Here is a 23,138-nt window from a genome sequence, read left to right as displayed (position 1 = left end):
ATTCATACCCAAGTTCATACCTTTTAATTTCCATTGCCAGTTGCAAGTAAAGCAAAATTCACCGTTTCATGCGTCAAAGGGTAAGAAGAGAACGAATTTCCAACAAATAACGGACATTTACAGTTGGGTTAACCAAAATGGTAGAAAATCAAAATTGAAAAATCCTCTCGCGTTTTTCCGAATAAATCGTGGCAAGTCTAACCAATACGTCGTGAAACAGGAGCTAACATTGCGCTAAAAATTCAAAGAAAACGTTTGTCTTATCAATCAGCGGATTCTAAATTTTTCATTTCGCCGACTTCGACATTGGCCTCCAATAAAATACAATAACGCGATAACGGAGGCGCAACCCAACAAAATAATCGTTATCGTCGCGGCGACGATAAATTGACGTCAGGCACGCGTCACCCACGCACGCAATAGTCGTCGGCGTTCTCCACGAGCTGGCAGCCATTCTTAGAAACAAAGGATTCGATGGATGTTGCCGTTTCATTCTTTCTTTCTCCTCGTTCTTTTTTTTTCTTTTACCTTATTTTTTCGTTTCATTTTACCGCATTACCTCTCGCTTCAAGTATAATCCGACGAAGGTACGCGTTTTCGCGGTCGTTGAAATACCTAGGAACACTTGGGAAATAGGTTTGCAGGAGTATACGCTGCTACTTTCTCTTAATTAACTTAATTATAGAAGGTAGTTGACGCGGAACGAAAGCTCGAAAATCTGCGACGAAAAATTCCTCAGTAGGATTAGCCGTAAAACGAATAAATTAAGGCAATTGCATGGTTACATGGATTTTTGTTTCATATTTTAGGAAACAGTTGTTTACGGTTTCGGTTTAAGGTAGGGTAATAAATACGTATAGTTTTTAGTGTGGAGTTCAATAGAAAAAGCAAATGCCACAATTGTAGAAAACATAATTCTCGTAGAAAATTCAATACTAAATTGTAATTACATAAATGTCTTAAATGATTATCCTGAAGGAATATTCCTTTTTGCAGATTATCGCATTTTTATAATCTGCAGATTTCATTATACGTGACTCTGAATTTCTGGAGAGACACCCTTTTTCGATCTAATATTTTAAAAACTACAAAAGAGACACTTTTAAAGAATTTTGAACTTTTACGAAATGCCAACAGAGAATTTTTATCAATTTTTATTTTGACATTTTTAAATATACATGTATGTTTTTGAATTTATCTTTTGCACCCATAATAATAATACCAATAACTTCGATACGTTCGAAATGTAAAATTGCAAAAAATTAAATTGAAAACTAAATTGAAAATTGAGTTATAAGGCAGAAAAATTAATTCATAAATATTTCATTTACTATTGATAAAATTTGGCGTCAAATTAAGCTACAAATGTAATTTTTTTCTCTCATATTTGTTTTCTATTCAATAAATATCTTTAAAAATTCTTATATCTGTTTTTATTGCTTTATATTTACTTAAATGTACGTTCAATGAAACACTGTACATACGTAACTACTTTCAATGTCGTAATCGTTGGAATGTAACGTGGAAACCAGATTGATATTCGAGAAAAGGACGTTCAGAATTATATCATCTCTTTAAAGCTCTGTAATTTCGTATTAGAAGTAATGTGATCGTTTTTTCTCGATATCATTTTCTTCTATATTAAAAATGAAGTTTGTGCACTATCTATTTTGTAGGATTTTTATAAATATCGCGATTCTATAAACAAAAGGAAAATTCAATTTTGAGTATCTCGGAGCACGATTTTGTCGGATACGGCAGTATTCCAAATAACTCCTCGATTAAATGCTCTTAATACTATCAATTACTTATAATAGTAATTCTAAAATTCATGTATGAATGCCAAAAAATTCCTTGTTACATAATATGTAGTTACTATTAGATATATTAAATAAATCAAGAATTCACCAATTACTGTTTTAATATTTTCTATCAATTTAGGATATTATATTGCTGCATACGTATATTTGGCGAATATCTAATGAAACACACGAAATGATAATAGTAACTTTTGTTCAACTTATCAGCGATATTCATATTTCAGAGTTCTCGTCTACTTTTATCACGTCTCAGTATGGCATATAGTTTTTTTTCATATAGCAATTCGATTCTTTTTAACAATTGTTTCATTAAGTTTGTGTTTGTAGAGGTCTTTAATGACGCTCTAATTGGTTGCGAAAGCAAAGTGACGAGGTTATTAATATTAATAATATTATCCTCGTTTGATATCATGGATATTAATGTTATCGGTGCTCTTGCAACGCGATACATATTCATAACTTTTTTGCATCACACGAAGATTAAAGTAGAACAGTTCGTTCAATAAAATATGTAGCGCAATTTGGGAAATATAAATAACGTAACACGTTTCTTTAACATAAACGTGTATTATTTCTCTTTGTCAAGTTTGTATAATTTCGTTCATAAAAATTTCATTGCTGACATGCAAGCTCGAGTAAAGAAACCAGTCTTGTAAAGTGGTTCGTGTAAATCATTCTTTCTTTGAATTATAAACAACTGCCGTTTTTTGTGAAACCGAGATTAGGTATGCAGAGACATTTTAAAAGGCGAGAAAATTAGTTTTCTTTCGATTTACCGTGACGGTGAGGAAAACTACAAGATATAATCATAAGAAAGAACATTTATAATCGCTTCTCTTGCTTTATTCGCCTGAGGTATCTTAAAAAAATATTAAAGCCAGAGATATATAATTCGGAAAGTAATTCGAATATAAACAGATTCTTTTTATTCAATGTAAATATTATTTCGCGTAGATAATTGTAATAATTTATAGAGCGGTGAATTTGTTTATCAGCACACATAAGGAAAAGTAATCTAATCTGCGTTTGAATATGCAAGATCGATACCTAACTTGGCACTGTGGAAAGCAAGAAGCATACGTGGGCGTTGCAGTGACTTAACGTGTGTTCTTCGATGAACATAAATTTCTTTGACATGTAATCATATCGTCGATCTTGTTGCAGTTCATAAAAATCGCTAGAAAGATCGTGACACGTATCGAAACGATACGAGTAATCGATAATTGTTATGTTACGTCAACCGTATAGTTGTTTGCCTTCTACAAACAAATGATTTAAATTGTAAATTTGTACTGCTTAAAACAAACACAAGATAGCATTCATTCGATAGAACAATAAAAGCGTGTGTTAATTTTAACCTAGCGAGATGGAATTTTTTATTCTTCTGTTTTTATACAGTTTCTCATAACCGAACAAACAATAAATTCTCCGCGCTTTATAACTATGTATTTTTGAAGTATTTTCTAATTAAAGCATATATTGATATTGATACATTATACTGGGATTTATTCAGTGCTTTCTCTTTCTCCTTTTCTACTCGTGTATTTCTACCATTATATTGTATTTATAGTACTCGTCGCGAAAGATTGCAATAAATCCTTCATATCGAATTAATTTCTATTTAGGTTCTTCTTTTACAATCCTCATAATTTTAATAATAATATCTCTCCCATTATAATTCGGTATAATTTAATTTCCCTAACAAAAGAGAAGATCAAACAGATAAAAATTGCAAAAGTGTAAAAAGACAGCTGTGGAATATCATAAAAAGGAATTACTGGTTGTAGAAAGCATTCATAAGGCATTAACGTAGATATAATTTCTGTTCCTATAGTCTTTGCACTTCTATATAGCAATGAAGTCTTTATTACAATGACATTAGATTTATATCTGATGATGCTATCATCATTGTGACAAAGGTGAAGTGAAATGATATGGTATAAATATTGCAGAAGTATGAGATATCTATAACAATCGACATAAAATACTTAATTATGAAATATGTTAAATTCTATGTTCGGAAAGTTCGTGTCGGTTTTCGGTAGCTAGCATTAGGTCAGGTCTGAATATATCAGAATGATTGAAAACTAATGACTCGTGTACATATTCTAAAAGGTGATATTTCAGGTATCTTTGGAAGAAACTTTCGTTTCGATACATTAACTTTTATTAGTTTTATACGCTTTGAAATATGGAAGAAAACAAAGTGCATTATAGGCATTTAGAGACGGTGCTATAGTTGAAGGATTTGTGCGGAAGTGATTTGCTAGGTTTAAAGCTGATGATTTCAACCTTGAAGATCGCGAACGCCCATTGATGAAGATCAGATCGAAGCACGGATCTAGCAAAAATGTTCAAAATATCAAAATCCACCATTCACGACCATTTTGTGAAGCTTGGCTATATAAAGCGTTTTGATGTATGGGTCCCCACGATTTAACGCAGAAAAATTTGATGGATCGCATTTTCACTTGCGACTCGCTCTATAAACGCAACGAGGAGACACCATTTTTGAAACAAGCAGTGACGATGGATAGAAAATGGATTATTTATAATAACGTTGACCGGAAAAGATCTTTGGAAAGCAGAATGAATCTCCTTTAGTCGCCCCTAAAGCCGATCTTCATCGGAAGAATGTCATGCTTTGTGTCTCGTGGGATTGGAAAGGTTTCTTGTATTATGAGCTTCTACCAAACAACCAGACGATAAATTTAAGTATTGCTCGCAATTAGACGAATTAAAGAGAGCAATTGAACAAAAACTAACGAATCGGGAGAACGTCGTGTTTCATCAGGACAATGCACAGCCTCGTGTGTCTTTGACTACTCGACAAAAGCTGTTGGAGCTTGGTCCGGATGTGCTACCCCACCCACTGTATACATCAGACATCGCATCCTCAGATTTTCACCTATTTAGGTCATTATAAAATTCTCGTGATAGAGAAAATGTTAACTTTTCGGTCGACGTAAAAAATCATATTGAAAAATTTTTTGCCGAAAAATCTGAGAGATTCTGGTAGGATGGAATATTCAAGTTGCGTGAAAGATGGAGGAAGGTCGTGGAACAAAATGGCACGTATAAAGTTCAATAAATGTGTATCGAAATTGAAATGTACTGCGTTTGAATTTTCCTTAAAAATCGGAACGAACTTTTCCTTAAGAATCCGAATAGCAATATCTTTATACTGAATTATACTGAAATTTCCCGAAGCAAGATTTACAAAAAAACATTTCCATAACAAAATTCTCCTCGCAATTTAATAATTATTCCATGGAAGAAGAACAAGATCGCACGATAAAATTACGAGAACTAGACTGCGGATTTGTATGCATTTATGGAAAATTTAAAGATGAAAAAATGCACAAGATGTACGTAATATGCAAAAATGTATAAAATATTCAAGGTGCAGTATCCATTCTAATATTTGGTGGGCAAAACTGATCTCTGCCCAGGTTCCATTTTTTCTAATTATATTCGTAAGGACGTGTGAGTTTGCATAAACATGTAATGTAAAACGATGAAGAAAAACGTACATTTTAATTTCGCTGTCTTCGAATCCCACTTCCGCTGTTAGAAACTTCTCGAAATAACTTGTGCTCTTCCTGGGCTGAAGGTACGTTTTTCACGCGATGGTAAATCGCGACGGTAAATTTGCATAAATATTCGTAGTCCAGTGAGAACGTAAGGTATCATCGTTCTATTTATGGCGTAACGTTATACGGAAAGAAACGTAGATAGAACGATTCACTTTAACGTAAGCGCGTTACGAATTTTAATGGAAGCTGTACTCTTCTGGCTATGGCTACTGTGAGACGCGTGGGTATGAAACGGCGTCGTGTTTCCAGGGTTTCACGCGTCACTCAACCCTCCGGGGATCGGCTAACCACTTAGTCGTAATGATAGTTTCTCGCCACAATCGAGTTTCGTATCTAAAGTTCCAGAACAATTGCATCGATTTCCTAATACTGGCTCGTTTACCGGCTAAACTCTAGCCGATGTAAGTACACACGTGTCTACTCCTTAATTAATATCCATTCTTTTATTTACGTACACAAGTTGATGTTCTCTGAGGTTGTTGACCATTTTTTTTCTCTTTGCATCATGTTTCTCGAACATGTACTATTTATTTCGATACTCAAGGATTTCCTGTTTTCCGCACTTTGCAGATAATTGCTATGACGAAGATTTTTGGGTAAATATTTTCTCAAATTTTAGAATGAAATACCTCTGGCATTATACATTTTCAAACACAAAAATATTTATATAATGTAACGTGATAAAGAATATGTTCATTCCTCTTATTTGATCCTATGTTGTGACTTTTGTACTTGCTGCATCGCTGATGAAATTCCAAAATTTTTTTTACAAGACGCACGATATATTCATAAGAGACTTCCACGACAAGTGCTCGAATACTCTAGTAAGTGATTACACGTGTTACGTATGTATATTCTACGTCATTTTGATTCGCATGCTCTTCTAGAAGTTCCGCTTTTCCAAGGTTAAATCTCAAGTATTTCACTTTTCTACCAGATATGTGAAAATAATTTAAGCATTTATCATAGGCAATTATCAGCTTAATAGCAGTCATAGCAACTACTTTCCATTCGTTTAGACTCCAAACGCTTAGACTGCGAGTGCGAAGATGAGCGTGAACATACGATTCAGCATCACGAGCGAGCTCGTAACAGGATCTTCGAGCAGCGAACGTTACGGAGCAAATAAAGAGCTGGATCTGAACGTGCTTGGAATTCACGAAGCTTGCTAATTATGTTTGACTTACGAATTCAGGCTAATTCGCGAAATGATCCAGACGAGAATGAATCTGGCGCGAGAAACCGTGCGGCGTGTGTGCCTCCTGCCGTTCCTCGTCTTTCCTATCGTCTCATATATCCACGGGCGAATGTGTAAAATCAATAGGGATATCTTTCAATGGGATTTAACCGCTGCGTCTCGAATCTGCTCGCAGTAGTTTCATAACGCAATCGGCGTTTACGAGCTTCGCCGACTCCTTATCGTTCACATCTAGTGACCGACGTAAACGAACCTCGCGATGGCCGGAAAATCGCTCGAAAAAATTACTTTACAGTCTTTTATAGTATAGTGTTTACTTTGGTAAAAGTTCTAGAAGCGAATTATAGAAGTTTCATTCGTTAACAGATTGTAGTAATTAGTTAGCTATTAATCTCGAAGAATGGCGGCTTCCTGATACTGTTTGCTACCGAATCTTGGTGATTCTCCTTATTCATAACATCGACAGATACATTTTGGAAATAGACTGCAGGAATCTTTATATACAGGGTGGTTGGTAATTGGTAGTACAAGCGAAAGGGGGGTGATCCTACGCGAAAAAAGAAGTCGAAAATATAGAATAAACATTTTTTAATTTTCTTTTTTTTTTAATTTTTTTAAAAATCTACAGTGAGATCCGTTATAACGAGACGCGATAAAGTGTACGTGTACCGAGCCAAAATTCAAAGTCGATTTTCTCGAAAACAGAACCTCAAACGAAAAATTGTTATTCTATATTTTCGACTTCTTTTTTCTCGTAGAATCACCCCCTTTCCACTTGTACCACCAGTTACCAACCACCCTGTATATCGTATACACTTTCATATTTATTTTATAGTTATATATGTATATTTTTCGTTACATCTAAGAAAATGCGTTTCGCTCGTGATAGTCATGTAAAAAGTGTTTGAGTTAGATAAATTTGCTTAATCAAATCGTGTGTTTAATTATACACTTGAATCTTGTAATATGTATATTAATTGTGTAACACAAACATTGAAATTTTGATGCTGCTTGCAATACCTTCTGGTCTATATTATATCATTAAAATAGTCAAAAATTCTTTGTAATATAAAATTAGCCTTTTGTTTCGTTTTAATCAAAATAAACAAAATTTTAATCGAAATAAAGACATACACGAAATAACAATTACCTACAAATGGTCAGACAGTAACATTGCTTACTAGACATATAGTGTCACAATTAAACTTCCAGTTTGGAAACCGCTAAGAAAACATTTCTACAACTTCAACAGAATTTCAACTTCGTCTTTAATCACAGAATACACAGAATATGGTTGCCTCAGAATCGGGAAATATTCTAGGTTCTCTTCACCGTGAAGTAACGAGCGTATAAACTTCGTTCAAAGTGAAAGAGGAAAATGTTTCGACAGATTTTGAAATTTTAATTATGATCGCGCACTTCGATCGTGAAAGCTTTGGGCATCAAATTTCCAAAACACGCAAAAGCTCATCAAAAAGCTGGAGAACTGAATTCTTCAAGAGACGATCAAAGCTGCCTCGGGGGATTTTTATTCAAGCGACTCTTCTCTCTTTTTCCATCCTGAACAGACGATTATGAGTGTGCTTGACATCATTCAAGTCGATCGTCATGGTATTTTTTGCAGGAATTATATCTTCTTTTCGTTGTGGGATTAATATAACTGCTAATTAGTTGAAAAATCGATTCGACCGATTCGAAACCAGTGGAATTCAATAGCCTGAGTTTCAGCATGTTTTGCATCGTTATGGAATTTGATATTAACTTTTATCGTAAAATCTGGATATCCGATATGTTAACGTAACTCGATATTCGTTCGAAGAAATGTAAAAGTTTCGATATTAGAAAGTAAGGGACTGAAATTTTAAGGTGTATATAGTAGTCAATCACGTAATATTCACGTAGTATTAATATTTTTTCTATCACTATGGAAATCTCAAAAAGTTCGTATCGTAAGAAAAACTTATCGCTCTTTATTTCACGCTAAATTATGAAATATTAAAATCACTCTCATATTTTTCATACATTTAAATATCAAAAAATTAATGAAAAATTATATGCGTGAGTAGCTATCGTACGAGATTCACATTTAAGGGAAAAAGTTCAGAATATTTAGACGATCATGAGAAAATAGTTGCGTAAAGTTCACTGTAAAAGTAAAGCTTATGGAAGCGGATGAGAAGAATGAAGGGAAGTGTTTCAAAGGAAGTGCTCTTTAATCAGGAAAATCGCGCACATTTTCTCGTCCCATCCGTAAACTGCCCGTCCCACAACGTTAAACGCGACTGAAGGAACCGTTCTGTGTTATTAGATTTATAATTGAAGACAAGCCGTAGGACCTCGCTAGTTCGAGTTCTGACACTGTCATCTAAACTCGTTTTCTTCTTTCAGTGAGCGTTTTATTGCCTTTGTAATTGGTTATGCGTTCTTTAAAAGTGCAGATATTTGAGAAAGCTAGATCGACGTGTGCTTTGAATAAATTTATGCTAGAATAAACAAAATTTTTATATAAGGCCGTAGAATAACAATTTAATTTTGATAATCCGACAGAATTATATATTTTTAGAAGATAATTTTTAGTATATCTGATTTAAACTAATACGAGTCTTCGAGAAAGAAAGAAACAACAAGACATTTAATCTTTCTCAAAATTATTTAACTTTGATAATTTAATATATAATATTTAATATAATTATGCCAATTAACATATCTGCCTCTAAAATATTTTTATCTTTATTGGTCGCATGCCTTGAATTAAAGTTATCTTGCCTCAAAAATGATCTTATCCTTTGAATTAAAATTTCAGTCTTTGACTTGATACATCAAAGTAATAGAATTGTGATTGGTGTAAAATTTCATGAAATCCTATAAATTGATTGCAACAGAATTTACAACGAAAGAAGCAGTAAAAAAATACCAAAAAAATACCAAACGAGGAATTAAAGCAACACTTATATTCAGGTGGAACTATATTCATTTTAAAACTACGATGGGAAATTACTCAGTATTTAGGAATATAATGTTGACTTTACATTCTGATTTTACAATAACGTCCAAGCTATGTATGTTATAACGAGGATTTTAATTGGAGCATATTACAATTATTATAGTACATAATCTTTACCATAATATGGAACTTACGATGGACTTGCCGTAAAAATAGTAATACAATGAAGTTACTATAAAAATAGTAGATGCGGTAATGCTTGTTCTGAAATGTTTAACTAGAAAAGGGACGAAAAATTACAGTCAAATCTACAAGATTTATAAATCTGACCTATTTTTTAAATTGCGTTTTTAATTCAATATAGAATTTAGATTTCATGTATAAACGTGTCATAGTCTATAGTACATTCATGGATACAAGAGAACCGCTGAAGCACGAATCGATACAACCACGTACTTATAGATACTGGTCCAATAATATTAACTATACTCTTCCAGTCTCTTCGTCTATAAGTGTTCAGATATTCCTAAGTTTCCATTCTACTCGACTAAAAAGTACTTTTCCATGTGTTCCTCCAATATAGTTGTGTCACGATAATCCGACGTGACATGGCTAAAAATGATCATAGCGATTTATTTCTGTACGATAAAATTGCTCCGACCTGTTTGACTTTCTTTCGATCGTCTTTCTTTTTCTTCTGAATAAAATGTCTGTAGATTTCTTGGACGATATATATGAAAATTTATTGAAACGATACTGACTGAATTGAAATGATTACTTCGGCTTATCTTTCTCTCCTTAAAAATTTTTCTTTTTCTCTTAAATGAAAAAGTTTTAGATCAAAGATTATATAAACATGTTTTTCACGAAATATATGAAAATTCCTCGAATTAATGTATTGAATGAATTTTATAGCATTTTAGATGTAAATATTGAATTTTTCATGACCTGTCGCTCTCTATTTGAATAGTTATTTTTTTCTAAATAAGAGGGTTATACAAACATTTTGAACTAAAATCTCCTTAGAAAAAGAGATAAAAGCCAAAGTTTCAAAATTTTAAGATATTTCAATATTTACGATTTTCTACTTGGTCGTTAAAATATAAACGATAAGTTTCTAAGTTCCGTAATTAGCTCTAGCCATAATTCTGCTAAGTCGTAAGGTCGTATTTGCAACTTTCGTTTAAATCAAATCACTGCTGTCAGATACTGTTCAGAAATGGTTTACCTATGCGCATATTAAACAAGAAAGCCGTATCAGTATATAAAAACCGAAGATATAATGTCTTGTATTCCTATGCGAAATCGACGATTGATCGTTAAATGCTAAAACTCGTTCTTAACGTCTAAAAGTCAAAACCAACTCTTGGACAGATACGCCAATTTGAATTAACACGGCGGTATTAATAAAGCCAGTTTCTGCATTCGTATCACGGACAGGCACAGTCGGATGATTTCGCAATTACGTTGACGTTTCGTTGACTCACGCGAAACGCTACACTAGTTTATAATTTCAATCTCGATGCGAATCGCACGGTGTTCCATTATACAGAGAGGACACGTTAACTACGTTTAGCGTAGTATATGTAAAGGGATAGTATAACTATTTCTTTTTATCACAATAATAATTCACTCTGATACAGATTTCTATATTATACGATAGCGTTCGTTAGACTATCGACTGGCCTAGATCCTTCTCAAGGATGTTCTCAACGCGATCATCGTTCATTTATCCGTCTTCGCTCTGATTCATTCTCTGTTGCATATTAAAATATATGCTAATGAGAATTTGCTATCTATTTTCTCAATTAATTTCGTTTTTATTGTTGGAATTTATCGATAGTGTGACTGGTAGATAATTGATTTAAGAAATATAAGGTACATAATTAATCGAGGGTTTGTAAAACAAATTCTGTAAATCTCACATACATGTCAATATACGATTATAATATACAATTCAATATACTTGATCGTATTTGTTTATGAATGTATGGAGACCCTTATGTTATTTAACTAATATTATTCATTTTTATAAATCACAAGTTAGAAGCTATCAGTGTCGACAAATTTCTTTGCATAGGAGCGTCAAATTTTATGAGTTCTACGTTTATTTGACATAAAATTGTGCAAGAGAAGTCTACAAACTACAATCTATAATTTGCCAATTCACTAAGATTATTTGTTGATAAATCATTGCGCAAGAGGATCATGGTAATTAAAATTTTGTTCTCCGATGAATTTTTCTATTTGATCATTAAAGCCTTTTAGCAGTGTGAAGAATGAATCAATAAATAATTGGTTAAACGTTTATGAACACAAATTTTTGACAAGTCTCATGCACCAGTGGATTGAATTAAATCCCAGTTTTCTCTTGAAAATATTCATTTATATAGATATAAATATATAGATAATTAGAATTTGATTTCTCGATAAATCTTTTTACTTGACTATTTAAGCGACTGCAAATTTTATCTGTTAAATTTTAGATTAAATTAAAATCTATATGCTCGACCATGTTGACGTAAATGAGATAAAGTAATTGAGGATCCTTCAAACTAACTAAATTACGCTTTATATGTAATTTAGTAACGTTAAATGGTAAAGTAAAGGACGCAGATATGAAATGTTTACTTGGATGAAATATTATTCACATATTGACGTACAATTTGTAGTGACTTTTATGATGAAATGTCGAAGGAATCGCATGATAGAACATGTTTTTAAAGCGAAACAAAATAACGTAGAGTCGTTATACAAAAGCTGAACATACTGATCGCTTGTCAATAGCGCCGGAAACCACCACGTATAACTGCAGAATATAGAAACTTTTATGCAGTTTTTTCTAAACAATGAAGAATCATAAATATTCTTTTAAGAATGTATATATACAAGTAAGAAAGGGTACGATATAATGAAAAATAAGTTAAATATCATAAAATAGAATAACTACGATTATAATGAAGCATTTTTCCACATATCTTTAAATGTCTTCGAGAACAGTGTTCAGATATTGCAATATACGCACGTTTGTGTTTGAACAAAACAAAATATAATAAAATATCATAGTGTCAGAAATAAAATTATCAAGGACTATCCTCTGTACAAAACAATAATTTGAAGTCCAAGATTTCATAACAGACACGAATAAACAGAATCTTCAAAGCCCTCTTCTCTTTAAATTTCATATTCTCAAGTAACGCTGAAATGCATTCGCACAGAAAAGACCATCAAGCAACCAAAAAGCACGAAGAAACCTAAACCATTTACCAGTGAATCAAATCGATCACTGATACCATCCACCTATAACCACTCAGCAACGGCGGAACTGGGTGTCGACTGCTTCCAAATCAAAACCGACCAAAAAGCCAAAAGCCTAAATTTCATCTCACCAAACAATTATAACAAGATACGAGTGAACGACTAGCTCGTGCAAAAATTTATCGGCACAGGGTCAATTCAAATTTTAGAGTCGCGAGGCAAAATACTACTGATCGTTTTGGAAGCATTTACGGTCGGAAAGCGTGTTATCATTGCGACAACAAAGGTCTGCAAGAGAGAGAAAGAGAAAGAGAAAGAAAGAGAGAGAGAGAGAGGAGGGAATTTGAAAGGCGGGGATCCGCGAGTCCATGAAATGTCTCTTTATTCACTGGTTGCTGGCTCGTTTTGCGCGGAAGGATTGGCCCTGTAATCGGGTCGCGACATGGAACACTTGAGAAAATTAGAAGCAGAAAATTTCACGCCAGGAGGCAAATCGATTAGCCAGGCTCGCCCACGTTTTTCACTGGTCGACGTTTCGAGTGGTGTGTGCAGCTGAGAAACGTTCATGTCACGACGAGGAACGACGGTGAAATGAGGAATAAAAAAGAAAAGAAGGCTACGAGCAGTGAATCGAAGGAATAGAATTATTGTGGATCGATATCGATACGGTTGACTGGTTGGTGCACGATCGGTACAAAAGCTGTCGAGCACAAAGAAAAATCGCCGAGGACTGCGAGGGTAAAGAGGTGGGGAACGGTTCCGAAGAGATGGACGAACTACGAAGGGACGATGACGAGCGGGAGAGCGACGATAAACGAAGAAGTCGAAGGTAAAAAGGAAAGTTTTGAAACGACAGAGCCAAATATCGTCCAACGACCGTTCTCGGAAATAGTTCTGGGATCAAGTGACCGAAAATGCTTGCTTTGCATGATGATCGAAGGCCTAGATTGTGCTCATACCCACGAAATGTTCCCCCCTTTTATCCCTATACCCTTTCGTCCTTATCTAGGACTGATCACCAGGCGACAGAGGTACAGTGTATATTGAGAAAATGTAAAAAAAATAACTTTCGTCTTTTTTCTTTTCAAAAGATTAACACGAAAAAGGAAAAGAATAGGATTTAAGATGAGAAATATCGGTTCTATATAAAAGGTAATCAAAGAAACATGTAATCTCTGTTGTGAAACACTCTAATTTGCTATCGTCTACATAGTTCCTAGCCATTAAGAAGGACCATTACGAGCACGATCGAGAAGACCGTTTAATAAAGACCTGGAATTTCACAAAGTCCATAAAAAGACATCTATTTATGACATCAACGGAGAACCGCCAAAGGGAAGCGATATCTAGCTGAACGAAGGAGGAGAGCACCGAAGAAACAGCCCTCTTAAGGGAGCTTAGGAAACCGTAGAACTTTTCTTCAACCGAAATTCCTCGTCAGATTTAAACCGAAAAAAATCATCAACGAGTAGAGCCGAAACACATTTTCACTAAACGAAGAGATAGTTGCTATAAAGAAACGCAAGAGGGATATTTTGATGAAAAAAAAAAACAGTACTCACGGTGCTTGTTCGTCGGTTGCCTGCTCTCGAACGATGCTCGCAAGCTTCCTCTGCTCGCTGGTTGCTCGCTGGTCGACCTCGACACGGACCGGGACCGATTCGGAAAACGAGCGTGAACGAGTCTCGTGTCTGACGATGTGAAGGAAAGAAAAAACACACGGGGCGGTCGCGTTTTACAAGCGCATCGTTATACGCCCTGCGACATCGACGACGGTGTAGACGGTGGAAAATCTATCGGTGGCACGGTCTCTCGACGGTGGGACACGAGTGCGCCTGACCGGTGGCGGACACGAACATGGCCGACCCGACGAAATCGATAAAACACGTTACGTTTTCCGCCGTTTCGACGGAGCCGACGCTGTGCACCTTCCGCCCCTTCTGGACAGATGCGTGCGCCGGAGACGTCGAGCCGTCGTCGACGATCAGCACAACGTTGTTGTAGTCGTAAGAGACGTTACGTTGAACGACAGGCGTTTGATGCTTCCGCCTTCTAACTTTTCCATTATACTTTTGATACATCTACCTTTTCGTGATCTTCTCTAATCTTCTCCGGTTCTCTGAATGGTAGGGTGTAGAAACACTCATTCAGATTTAGGAGTTGTTCGAATTCAAGTCGCTTCATACTTCAAGTTTGTGTTTACGTACACTCTCGTTCATAAGTATTAGGATACCTGCTGGTTAGCTTTATATCAAAGAAAAGATCGATCGATCGGAATTTTGTATCCGTGAAAGATCATGATCAATGTGGCGATAATTTGAAACTGTACGAGTTGCAGTAATATAGCAAATTATCGTAACTGGATGTTGTGTTTGTATAATTTTCTAGTCTGAATACGCTCTATCTTCGATGCCTCTACCTTTTCGTGATCATCCCTAATCTTCTCCAGTTCTGATTTTATAGACAGTAGAGAGGCTCATTCAGATTTAGTGGCGTTAATTCAAGCCGCTTCAAACTTCAAGTGTTTATATACACTGCCGTTTGTAAGTATTAGGATACCTATTAGTGGATTATCAGAATTTTGTGTTCAGAAATTTAGTATCATGGAAGTATTGTTAACGAAAATATAATTAGCGATGTTAAGTAATAAACATTAGAGCATTTCTTAATCTCGTAGGGAAATGAATATTAATTCAAATTGTAAGGGAAAAATTGACAGATAAAAATTTGTTCTATTTGTTTTATGAAAAACTATTTTCATGAGTCACAAACGAGTGTTATTGAATTACAACAGTTGCATATTGATCTTCAAAATATTTTCATTTAAACACAGATGAGAAAAATTGAAATGAATTAGATAAAAGTGTCTGGAAAATTTATTCAAAATATGATTCTGAATATAGTTGAGTCTTGAAATCAAGTAACACAAATATAGTGGAAAGATTAATAGTACGAATACTTAAATTGTCTGTAACTATGTACATATATCATCCAATTAAAGCAATGATCTAGAAGCACGGTTGATGTAGATAGAGAAGAAATTTCATTTGGAAAATTTTCAAGCTAAGACTTCAAACAAGATAGTAATTCTAAGAGATTTTAATAATGTTCTAACATTTCCAGTTTATTTCAACCTTTTTTTACTTCTGAACAGGAATGTAAGTTAGGTTAATTTTATTAATCTTCTACTGGATTGTCTCTACAATTTCTATTTTGCTTTTTATTCATCTTCTCCGCTATAAAATCACAATATGTACATTTTCATTCGGTTTTATAATGCGTATAGTAATCACAATGTCTAAAATTATAGTAGCGACAATGTTGCTTTTGTTTAACATTAATCTTCATTTTCTATGTTAAAAATTCGTGAGCATGAAAAATCGTTCCCCTTCTCCTTTTGTCTTCGTCGTTCATGCTTCGTAGCTGTAAAAGCATTGTTCCATTTTTATTTTGTTTTATTTCTCATTCCTTTCACTTCAAAGTTGCAAAAACGCGACAGAAATTTCATATAGTTCTGTTTTTTTTTTAATTCTTTTCACCCGAAGTCGCTAACATCCACCTTCATCAGTCAAATATACGCAAAAAACCATACACACGTATCTTTATTTACTTACTTTCAAACCAACATTTTATAGCGTAAAGGAATTACTCAACTAAAACGAAAAATGCAATTTTCGAGGTTGTTCAGTATCTTTTGCAAGAAAGTCTAATTAAATTACTATATCATAGATTTTTATTGACCGTATAAATTTTCCGAGTTCAATTTAATTAACTTGTTTGAACTTTATGCTGTATAAAAGTTTTATTTATGAAGTCAAGAAAATTAAGAATGTAACTGGTAATTAAATTTTCTTTTGCACTACAGGGATAGACAATTAAATTACTGCTTGTACAGACAAAGCTATATATGTAGTTAGAAGGTCCTGATAATTACGTATGACGAAAATATAATTAAATGTAATTAAATAAAGATAGAAAGTATAGGAAGAAAATATAATAGTTCGCCTTTGCTGTTTAGTTGATTGAACTTATTAAGGACAGATTATTCTAAAATAAGCTTGTTAAACTTATAACGTATAACAATATTTTTGAAATGGATCTAAATTCGTAATACAAATGAAGTCAGGGAGATTCTATGATTCAAAATAAGACGAAAATAGAAATTAAATTTTGTTGGAGGTTTCATCTTTTAGAAAATCGAGATTGAATGTTTATCAAGTGCATGTATATTTGATCAATTCCTGATTGAACAGAAATGGATAATCGACAGAAGGTTATTTTACCTATTACTATATATAATATCTACTATAAATTAATACAAAGTATGACTTCTGCTTCTCCCCGGTAATTTTTAAATGTTTTATATGAATTTAGATATTTATAATTTTATCATATGTTACGATATATCACGAAAAAGTAAATTCATTGATAGAATGAAAGAATCACGCTCAGAGGGGATGAACAAACGATTCCATGGTACCCGCTGTTCAGTAGAGTGTAACTTATCGACCAAATATCGACTTACGGAACTTCAGTTTATGAACACTTTGTCGGACATAACGTTGAAGAGCATTCTCGAATCATTATTTAGAGGCTAGTGCTTGGCGTCGAGTGGATCTTCAGTTTTATTTCAACGAAAGTAGTTCAGCCTGCTTGCGCTTTAAAATTTCACCAATTCTATCGGCAAAGACTACTTTATCGAGATGGAAAATGCGGAAGTAATCGAGCAAAACGATTCGTGGTCGAACGATTTAAACGATTCGGATTTAAATGGCATTCGAAAGGAAGTATCGTCTGCATCGATTTATGGAAACGGCTTAGAATCGCCTATATTGGGTAGTTCTTTTCGAGTTCCGGATATACCGAAGAGATATATCGAACCGATAGCTCTTGATACGTCGCTACCTTACGTGAGTATGTCTCTATCGATAACTTGGTACTCTATGGTTTTTGTTTTGGAGGCGGGTATATTCAAATCTGAATACAGAAAGCGTTTGTTTTATTTGTATTGTTATTTAAACCCGGAACATGTAATAGATCGATTTATTGTGGAATACTTTTATGACAAATTTATATTTCCAGATTCCAGTTTATATGCATTTGAAAACATATGATTTAAAACCTATCGAAAGACCATCAACACCTCCTATATTGACTGAGTTACGATTGAAATGTCAGTAAGTAAACGTGTAAATGTTAGAGAAACGTTAGTTCTTTCAGATAAATTATTTTCACAACACGAAATTTTTCAATATTGAAATACCCTAAATCGAATTTGAGAAAAATGGGAGTATTTAAAGAACTGTTTCGAAAATTTTCAGAAATGATGTTGAATCGTGCAAATCCTCTAAAGCTCTACCGTCTTCCAGAAGAAGCAGTAAAGAGAGGTCTTCTATCTCCTTAAAACCGCGGGAAGCAAAATGAATTTGAAAATGATATATCAGATCGATTTTGTTAATGTATTTAATTAACGCCATTTCTATATGATACAAACTTTACTTTATCTTCATATAATTTAGTTGCTAACTACAAAAATAAAAATATATGAATTTTTAAATTAATATATAATAGATATTTCATGTAATTATTGTAATTAATTTTGTTATACTTAATCTGTAGTTAATTTATTATACATTTTACAATATATTTATTTTAATATCATTTTCTTTGATTTAACAATTTAATTTAATTTAACTCCTCGACTACCAGTTATTTAAACAACATTCCTAACGCAAGTTAATTTTAACTTGTATAAAATATATCTTACCTTTGTAAATTGTATCTTTTATGAATTATACTTAAATAATTAATAAAACGTATTTTATTCGTCTTTTTTGTATACTTTTCTATTTAGTTCATACTCTATGCCAATATGGTTGTGAATGTGTGCTTTGACCGCGACAAAATGTACAGAGTAGGAGGTTCTTACGATTAGGTTATATTTAAAGTGTTTATCTTTCTAATAAATGTCGATCAATTATAGTTAATTACAACAGTGGTTAGTACTGTGAAAAAAGTAGTTACAACATGCAACAATGAAGAAATTCAACGAATTATTTACAGTCTGTTTTTTATTGCACTATTTGTATAGTGTTTGTACAACTCACTTGCTCATAAATGTTAAAAATCAGGTACGAATCTTTTTCTGTCATTTACTATTATAAGGAATCAATAAAATTCTAATTATAGATATACTATTTAATGAAAGATATTTTGATATAATTTAACGATTAATAATTTATCTCGAATAACCTCGACGAATTCAAAGTTTAACAAAATAGTGTTATCTATGTACTTTTAATTTACAGGGTGGTGATATTCTATTGGAAACGATTTCTTCCAATGTTAGTGAAGATGTTATTACCTTAGAATTTCAATGTTCAGATGGTACTTTAGTGACACAACTCATTGATTTCAAAAATGTAATTCATTATTTCGAAACCCCATATCTTTCTTATATTTTTTTCAAAGAGAAATAAAATATTTTATTTATTCCTTCAGGAAGTTCAAATAATAAAAGCTTTAGTTCTTGGTGAAGAAGAACGTGGTCAAAATCAATATCAAGTTTTATGCTTTGTTAATCATTTTTTCAAAGTGGATTTCATATCATCTGATGCTATGTCTAAATTACGGCAAAAAAATCCAGGCACTGTGCGTGTTGCAGAAGAAGATAAAGGTCACGTGAATTATACCATGGATTTATTCTTAGATGTATCTGAATCCAAAGATATTTCTAAACACATTGCAACTCTTTGTGGAGAAGCAGCTGGATCTGCTTATACTAGAAATGAAGATATAAAACAGTGGATTCAAAGACCTGGTAAGTTATATTAATAGATAAACTAACATGTAAGTAAAATTCTTTCCAATATAGTATCTAGTTTCAAAGTTTCTTTATTCTTTTATTAGGCTCATCCGAACTTTCACTCATGGCAGCTGTGTATAACTTCAGCACAAATTCTATAACGCAAGGTACAAACGATTCAAGATCGTTATTTGTAACACGATGTGCAGACACATCGAATATGTGGGCACCTTGTACATGTTCATTAGAATTATGTATTGGTTGGTACCCATGTGGTTTAAAATTTTGCAAAGGCAAAGGTGATGGTAAAAAAGCAGCCGCTCCATATAAATGTGGCATTAAAACTTGTAAAAAATGTTTTATATTCTCATACTATTCTAAAATGAAGCAGAATTGTTTATGGGATGAATGACACATAAGAACACTGTAGATATATAGGTTTTAATTTATGAAAGAGGGCAAGATTATTCAAATTATCAGAAAGCAAAACTACCTTTGACATATTAATTTATCACATATACATTAACAAAAATCATCCTATAGTATAATTTCAATTTCATTTTCTTTTTAATATTATTATGCTCATCATAAATGCTTTAAAAAGTAAACATTTGTAACAAAAGGTACCTTTGCTACTTATATATCTTTGTCAAATCATCATTGATCTCACCAAATTTTTAACTTTATTTCGTCTGTACATATCAAGTATTAATTGTGCTCACTCTTATCAGGGTATATCGACTTGTTCATTATAATGACATTTTGGAGTAATTTCATTTTGAACAATTTTTAAGGTATTATTTTTCTATTTCATTTGAAAAGTTGTCGTAAATATGTAATATATATATTCCATTTCACAATATCTATTTGAGAAGAAGACTAGTATGGATCAGATGATTTAGATATAATGGTCGCAAAATTTTTAAATTTGCTCTGTCCATTAGTGGGGCCCCTGTACCACCTGTCATTTATAGTAAAGGGAATCTCTCACTAGCAGTGAGACTGAAGACAGTTGTGAGTATTAGTATCATCTTCGCGGGTTGATATTAATTATATGCTTTCTAAATGTCAGTGTTTTTCTATAAAAATATAGGATCGGTATCGGGGCTTCCATAATGACGGAAGCAGGTTAGAAGTATGTTCTTGGTACATGTACCAGGGCGTCGGCAGACCTATGTTAGATAAATTCTTACTTTTATAGGCTGTACTGAATGGATGCATTTGTAACAGTAATATTTGTATTTTACTAGGATAACTAACAAAATATTTTATAGGGAGAACAAGGTACGGTAAAAGAAGGAACTATTAAAAAAAGAAAAAGCGAAACTAATTCTAAAAGACTTACTTAGTTGTCATATCTTGTTATATGAAAATTATTTAAGTTTACATTTATCATTCATCACATTCCCAAACTAGTATTTGCCTGCATTTATAAAAAATGTAATCATTCCTAACATACCTTACATTATATGCACAATGTGTCTTACAAAATATGTACTACTGAACATACATACTTGGTCACAAAGCAACAATGTTTATTGCATATTAGAGGGCGTAAAATTGTTCGAGAAATTTGAACAGACCGTTTTTATTAACTGTTCACAGCCGGATAAAACAGGCTAGCAATAAATATTTGTGTGTATACGTCATGAACACTAGGTTACAAATAATCCATTCAGAGTAACATGAAGACTTTCGCGTCTAATTTACCCACGTGTAGTAGTGCCACAATGCATTAAAGTGCATCTAGTCTAAGTTCATACACGTAATTTTTTCTTATTCTATTAGAAATATAAAAGAGTTGCTCAATTTATAATACAAATTGAGAAATATACTGTTGGAATGGAATTTTTTATGAGATTATTACTGAGAGAAAGTGTGTCGATAAATATAGACTTTTCAAACCTAAATGCATTTAACGAAATAAGTAAACTATACTTTTTCGGCTGTTTAATTAATGTTTATTTATTTTCATGCATAATAGTGATAAATTAATATAAAATCTAATTTTAATAAATTGCTACAAATAAACTTATATTATACAAACAATATTAAATGTTAAAGTTATCAATTTATATTTAACGTAATGTTTATCATTAGTTTGAAGATATCGAAGTCAATACCGAATTTTCTGTAAGTGGTAATTTGGTGCAATGTATTTTAAGGCTGGTACTATATCTATTATTATCCTCCTCAAAATTAAATAATTCATATCTCAACAAGTTTTTATATTTCTAGTGATTTGTAAAAAATGATTACGTGTGTTTGCTTGGCACTAAATGCACTGGTATCTGTACAGAATTTTATACATGACATGTAAGGCTGCCATTTATATGTGTAAATTAAGTTCGAATTGTACATAACATAGGAGAAGAAGCACGCGCTGATGCAAAATATAAACGTTGAGGGCACGTGAGAATGAATTAAGTCTTTGTATATACAGATCGTTTGTTAATAACTGAAACGTGTACAATTCGTAGGATATACATTATATATAAAATATTCAGTGAGTAAAAAGTATTGTTGACTTGTATGGAATAAAAATTCATTATTTGTACAAAGAGGGCGCTTGGTATTTAAATGAGAGAGATAAAAAATGGGAGTATACGTTTCATAGCAAACCACTATAAACAAGACTGCAATATCTGTCCAATTTAATAATAAACATATTATATATACATGTTGCAATTCACCGCGCTTCCTCACCGACACAAAATCGTATTTAACGTAATTCCTAGCATAAGTGAACAAATGAGCAAAAAGATAATAAGTATATATACACATATATTGCACATACTTACATCCATAATCGAACATCTATGAAACATGTAAGCGTTAAACGACACCCGTCGTTATCGATTCACTCATGTCTGTACCACCTAACGATTGTATACTATATTTCACTAAAAGATGAAGGAACGAAGAAAATAGTACCACAGTCTTCACCGGGAATGAACTGCATCTGCGTATGAGTCAGTGCGATATAATTCGATTAAGTAATTTATACCCGGACTGTGTAATCGGTTAAGTTTGCAAACAGCAATATAAATTTGTACATTGTGTATATAAGTACCTACGTACTATAGGGTGACTCACAAAAGATGGAGTACACAGATAATCTTTGTCCTGTTTGTCTTGGAAGCATAGTCAAAAGCGTAAAACACAGTCTAAGAATTTTTGAGAAAATTATTTAAAAAAATCTTGTTTGATTTCCAATGCTATCATTGTTTTTATGTAAATATGTACATTATTATTTCTGTATGATAGTTTGTATAAAATTGGATCCCGTGATACTGTTTTATGAATCTTCATAATGAGGCTACCAATTCTCAGCATTATAAATGATGAAAATTTTATGTCTCACTAAAGCTGAATCTTTAATTTTCTTTGAAAAAGAATTGTAAGGCTTTAAGGAAATTGACTGGAATTTTGACAGAATATTGCGTTTATCATATTTATTCCTGAAAAATATTTGATTTATTAAAAGATTTGGATGGTCAGTTTCTTGTGAATCATC

General features: G+C 32.9%; 4 protein-coding genes across 6 annotated transcripts in view; 2 read left to right on the top strand and 2 right to left on the bottom strand.

The window, feature by feature from the left end:
• Positions 1–14,616, bottom strand: part of LOC117238759 (synaptotagmin 1) — a 34,109-nt gene extending 19,493 nt beyond the window's left edge. Inside the window, exon 1 of one of the 2 annotated variants that reach the window (XM_033503931.1) lies at positions 14,379–14,616. The gene's annotated coding sequence lies outside the window, so the exon portion shown is untranslated. The remainder of the gene's footprint in view (positions 1–14,378) is intronic. The other variant, XM_033503929.1, reaches the window with a different exon arrangement.
• The window catches only part of LOC117238758 (putative transcription factor SOX-15), an 81,988-nt gene continuing 71,028 nt past the window's right edge, over positions 12,179–23,138 (bottom strand). Inside the window, exon 10 of the transcript XR_004494259.1 lies at positions 12,179–12,188. The gene's annotated coding sequence lies outside the window, so the exon portion shown is untranslated. The remainder of the gene's footprint in view (positions 12,189–23,138) is intronic.
• Positions 14,771–18,364, top strand: LOC117238762. 2 transcript variants are annotated; one of them, XM_033503933.1, is made up of 4 exons: positions 14,771–15,359; positions 17,249–17,726; positions 17,899–17,993; positions 18,138–18,364. In XM_033503933.1, the coding sequence occupies exons 2-4, from the start codon at positions 17,520–17,522 to the stop codon at positions 18,238–18,240; spliced, it is 405 nt and encodes a 134-aa protein (XP_033359824.1). In that variant the 5' UTR covers positions 14,771–15,359; positions 17,249–17,519; the 3' UTR covers positions 18,241–18,364. The 2 variants fall into 2 exon arrangements, with proteins under 2 accessions (XP_033359824.1, XP_033359825.1); XM_033503934.1 differs by lacking the exon at positions 14,771–15,359 and adding an exon at positions 16,344–17,089.
• LOC117238760 (out at first protein) lies at positions 18,676–21,469 on the top strand. Its single transcript, XM_033503932.1, has 4 exons — positions 18,676–18,947; positions 19,125–19,238; positions 19,318–19,636; positions 19,726–21,469. Exons 1-4 carry the CDS (start codon positions 18,852–18,854, stop codon positions 20,031–20,033), a joined length of 837 nt encoding a protein of 278 aa, XP_033359823.1. The 5' UTR covers positions 18,676–18,851; the 3' UTR covers positions 20,034–21,469.

The sequence above is a fragment of the Bombus vosnesenskii genome, unplaced genomic scaffold (assembly GCF_011952255.1).
Source record: "Bombus vosnesenskii isolate JDL3184/JDL3185 unplaced genomic scaffold, Bvos_JDL3184-5_v1.1 scf7180000013605, whole genome shotgun sequence".
NCBI lineage: Eukaryota > Metazoa > Arthropoda > Insecta > Hymenoptera > Apidae > Bombus > Bombus vosnesenskii.
Note: the sequence above shows the minus strand (reverse complement) of the source record. Positions and strands in the feature narration are given on the sequence as shown.

What these genes read in the sequence shown, in the direction of transcription:
- LOC117238760 (XM_033503932.1), top strand. Translation starts at nt 18,852, where the DNA reads ATGAAGAAATTCAACGAATTATTTACAGTCTGTTTTTTATTGCACTAT. An exon ending in TCATAAATGTTAAAAATCAG is followed by an intron (nt 18,948 to 19,124) that starts GTACGAATCTTT and finishes TTTAATTTACAG; the next exon opens with GGTGGTGATATTCTATTGGA. An exon ending in ACAGTGGATTCAAAGACCTG is followed by an intron (nt 19,637 to 19,725) that starts GTAAGTTATATT and finishes TTCTTTTATTAG; the next exon opens with GCTCATCCGAACTTTCACTC.
- LOC117238762 (XM_033503933.1), top strand. Translation starts at nt 17,520, where the DNA reads ATGGAAAATGCGGAAGTAATCGAGCAAAACGATTCGTGGTCGAACGAT. An exon ending in TTGATACGTCGCTACCTTAC is followed by an intron (nt 17,727 to 17,898) that starts GTGAGTATGTCT and finishes TTATATTTCCAG; the next exon opens with ATTCCAGTTTATATGCATTT. An exon ending in GAGTTACGATTGAAATGTCA is followed by an intron (nt 17,994 to 18,137) that starts GTAAGTAAACGT and finishes GAAAATTTTCAG; the next exon opens with AAATGATGTTGAATCGTGCA.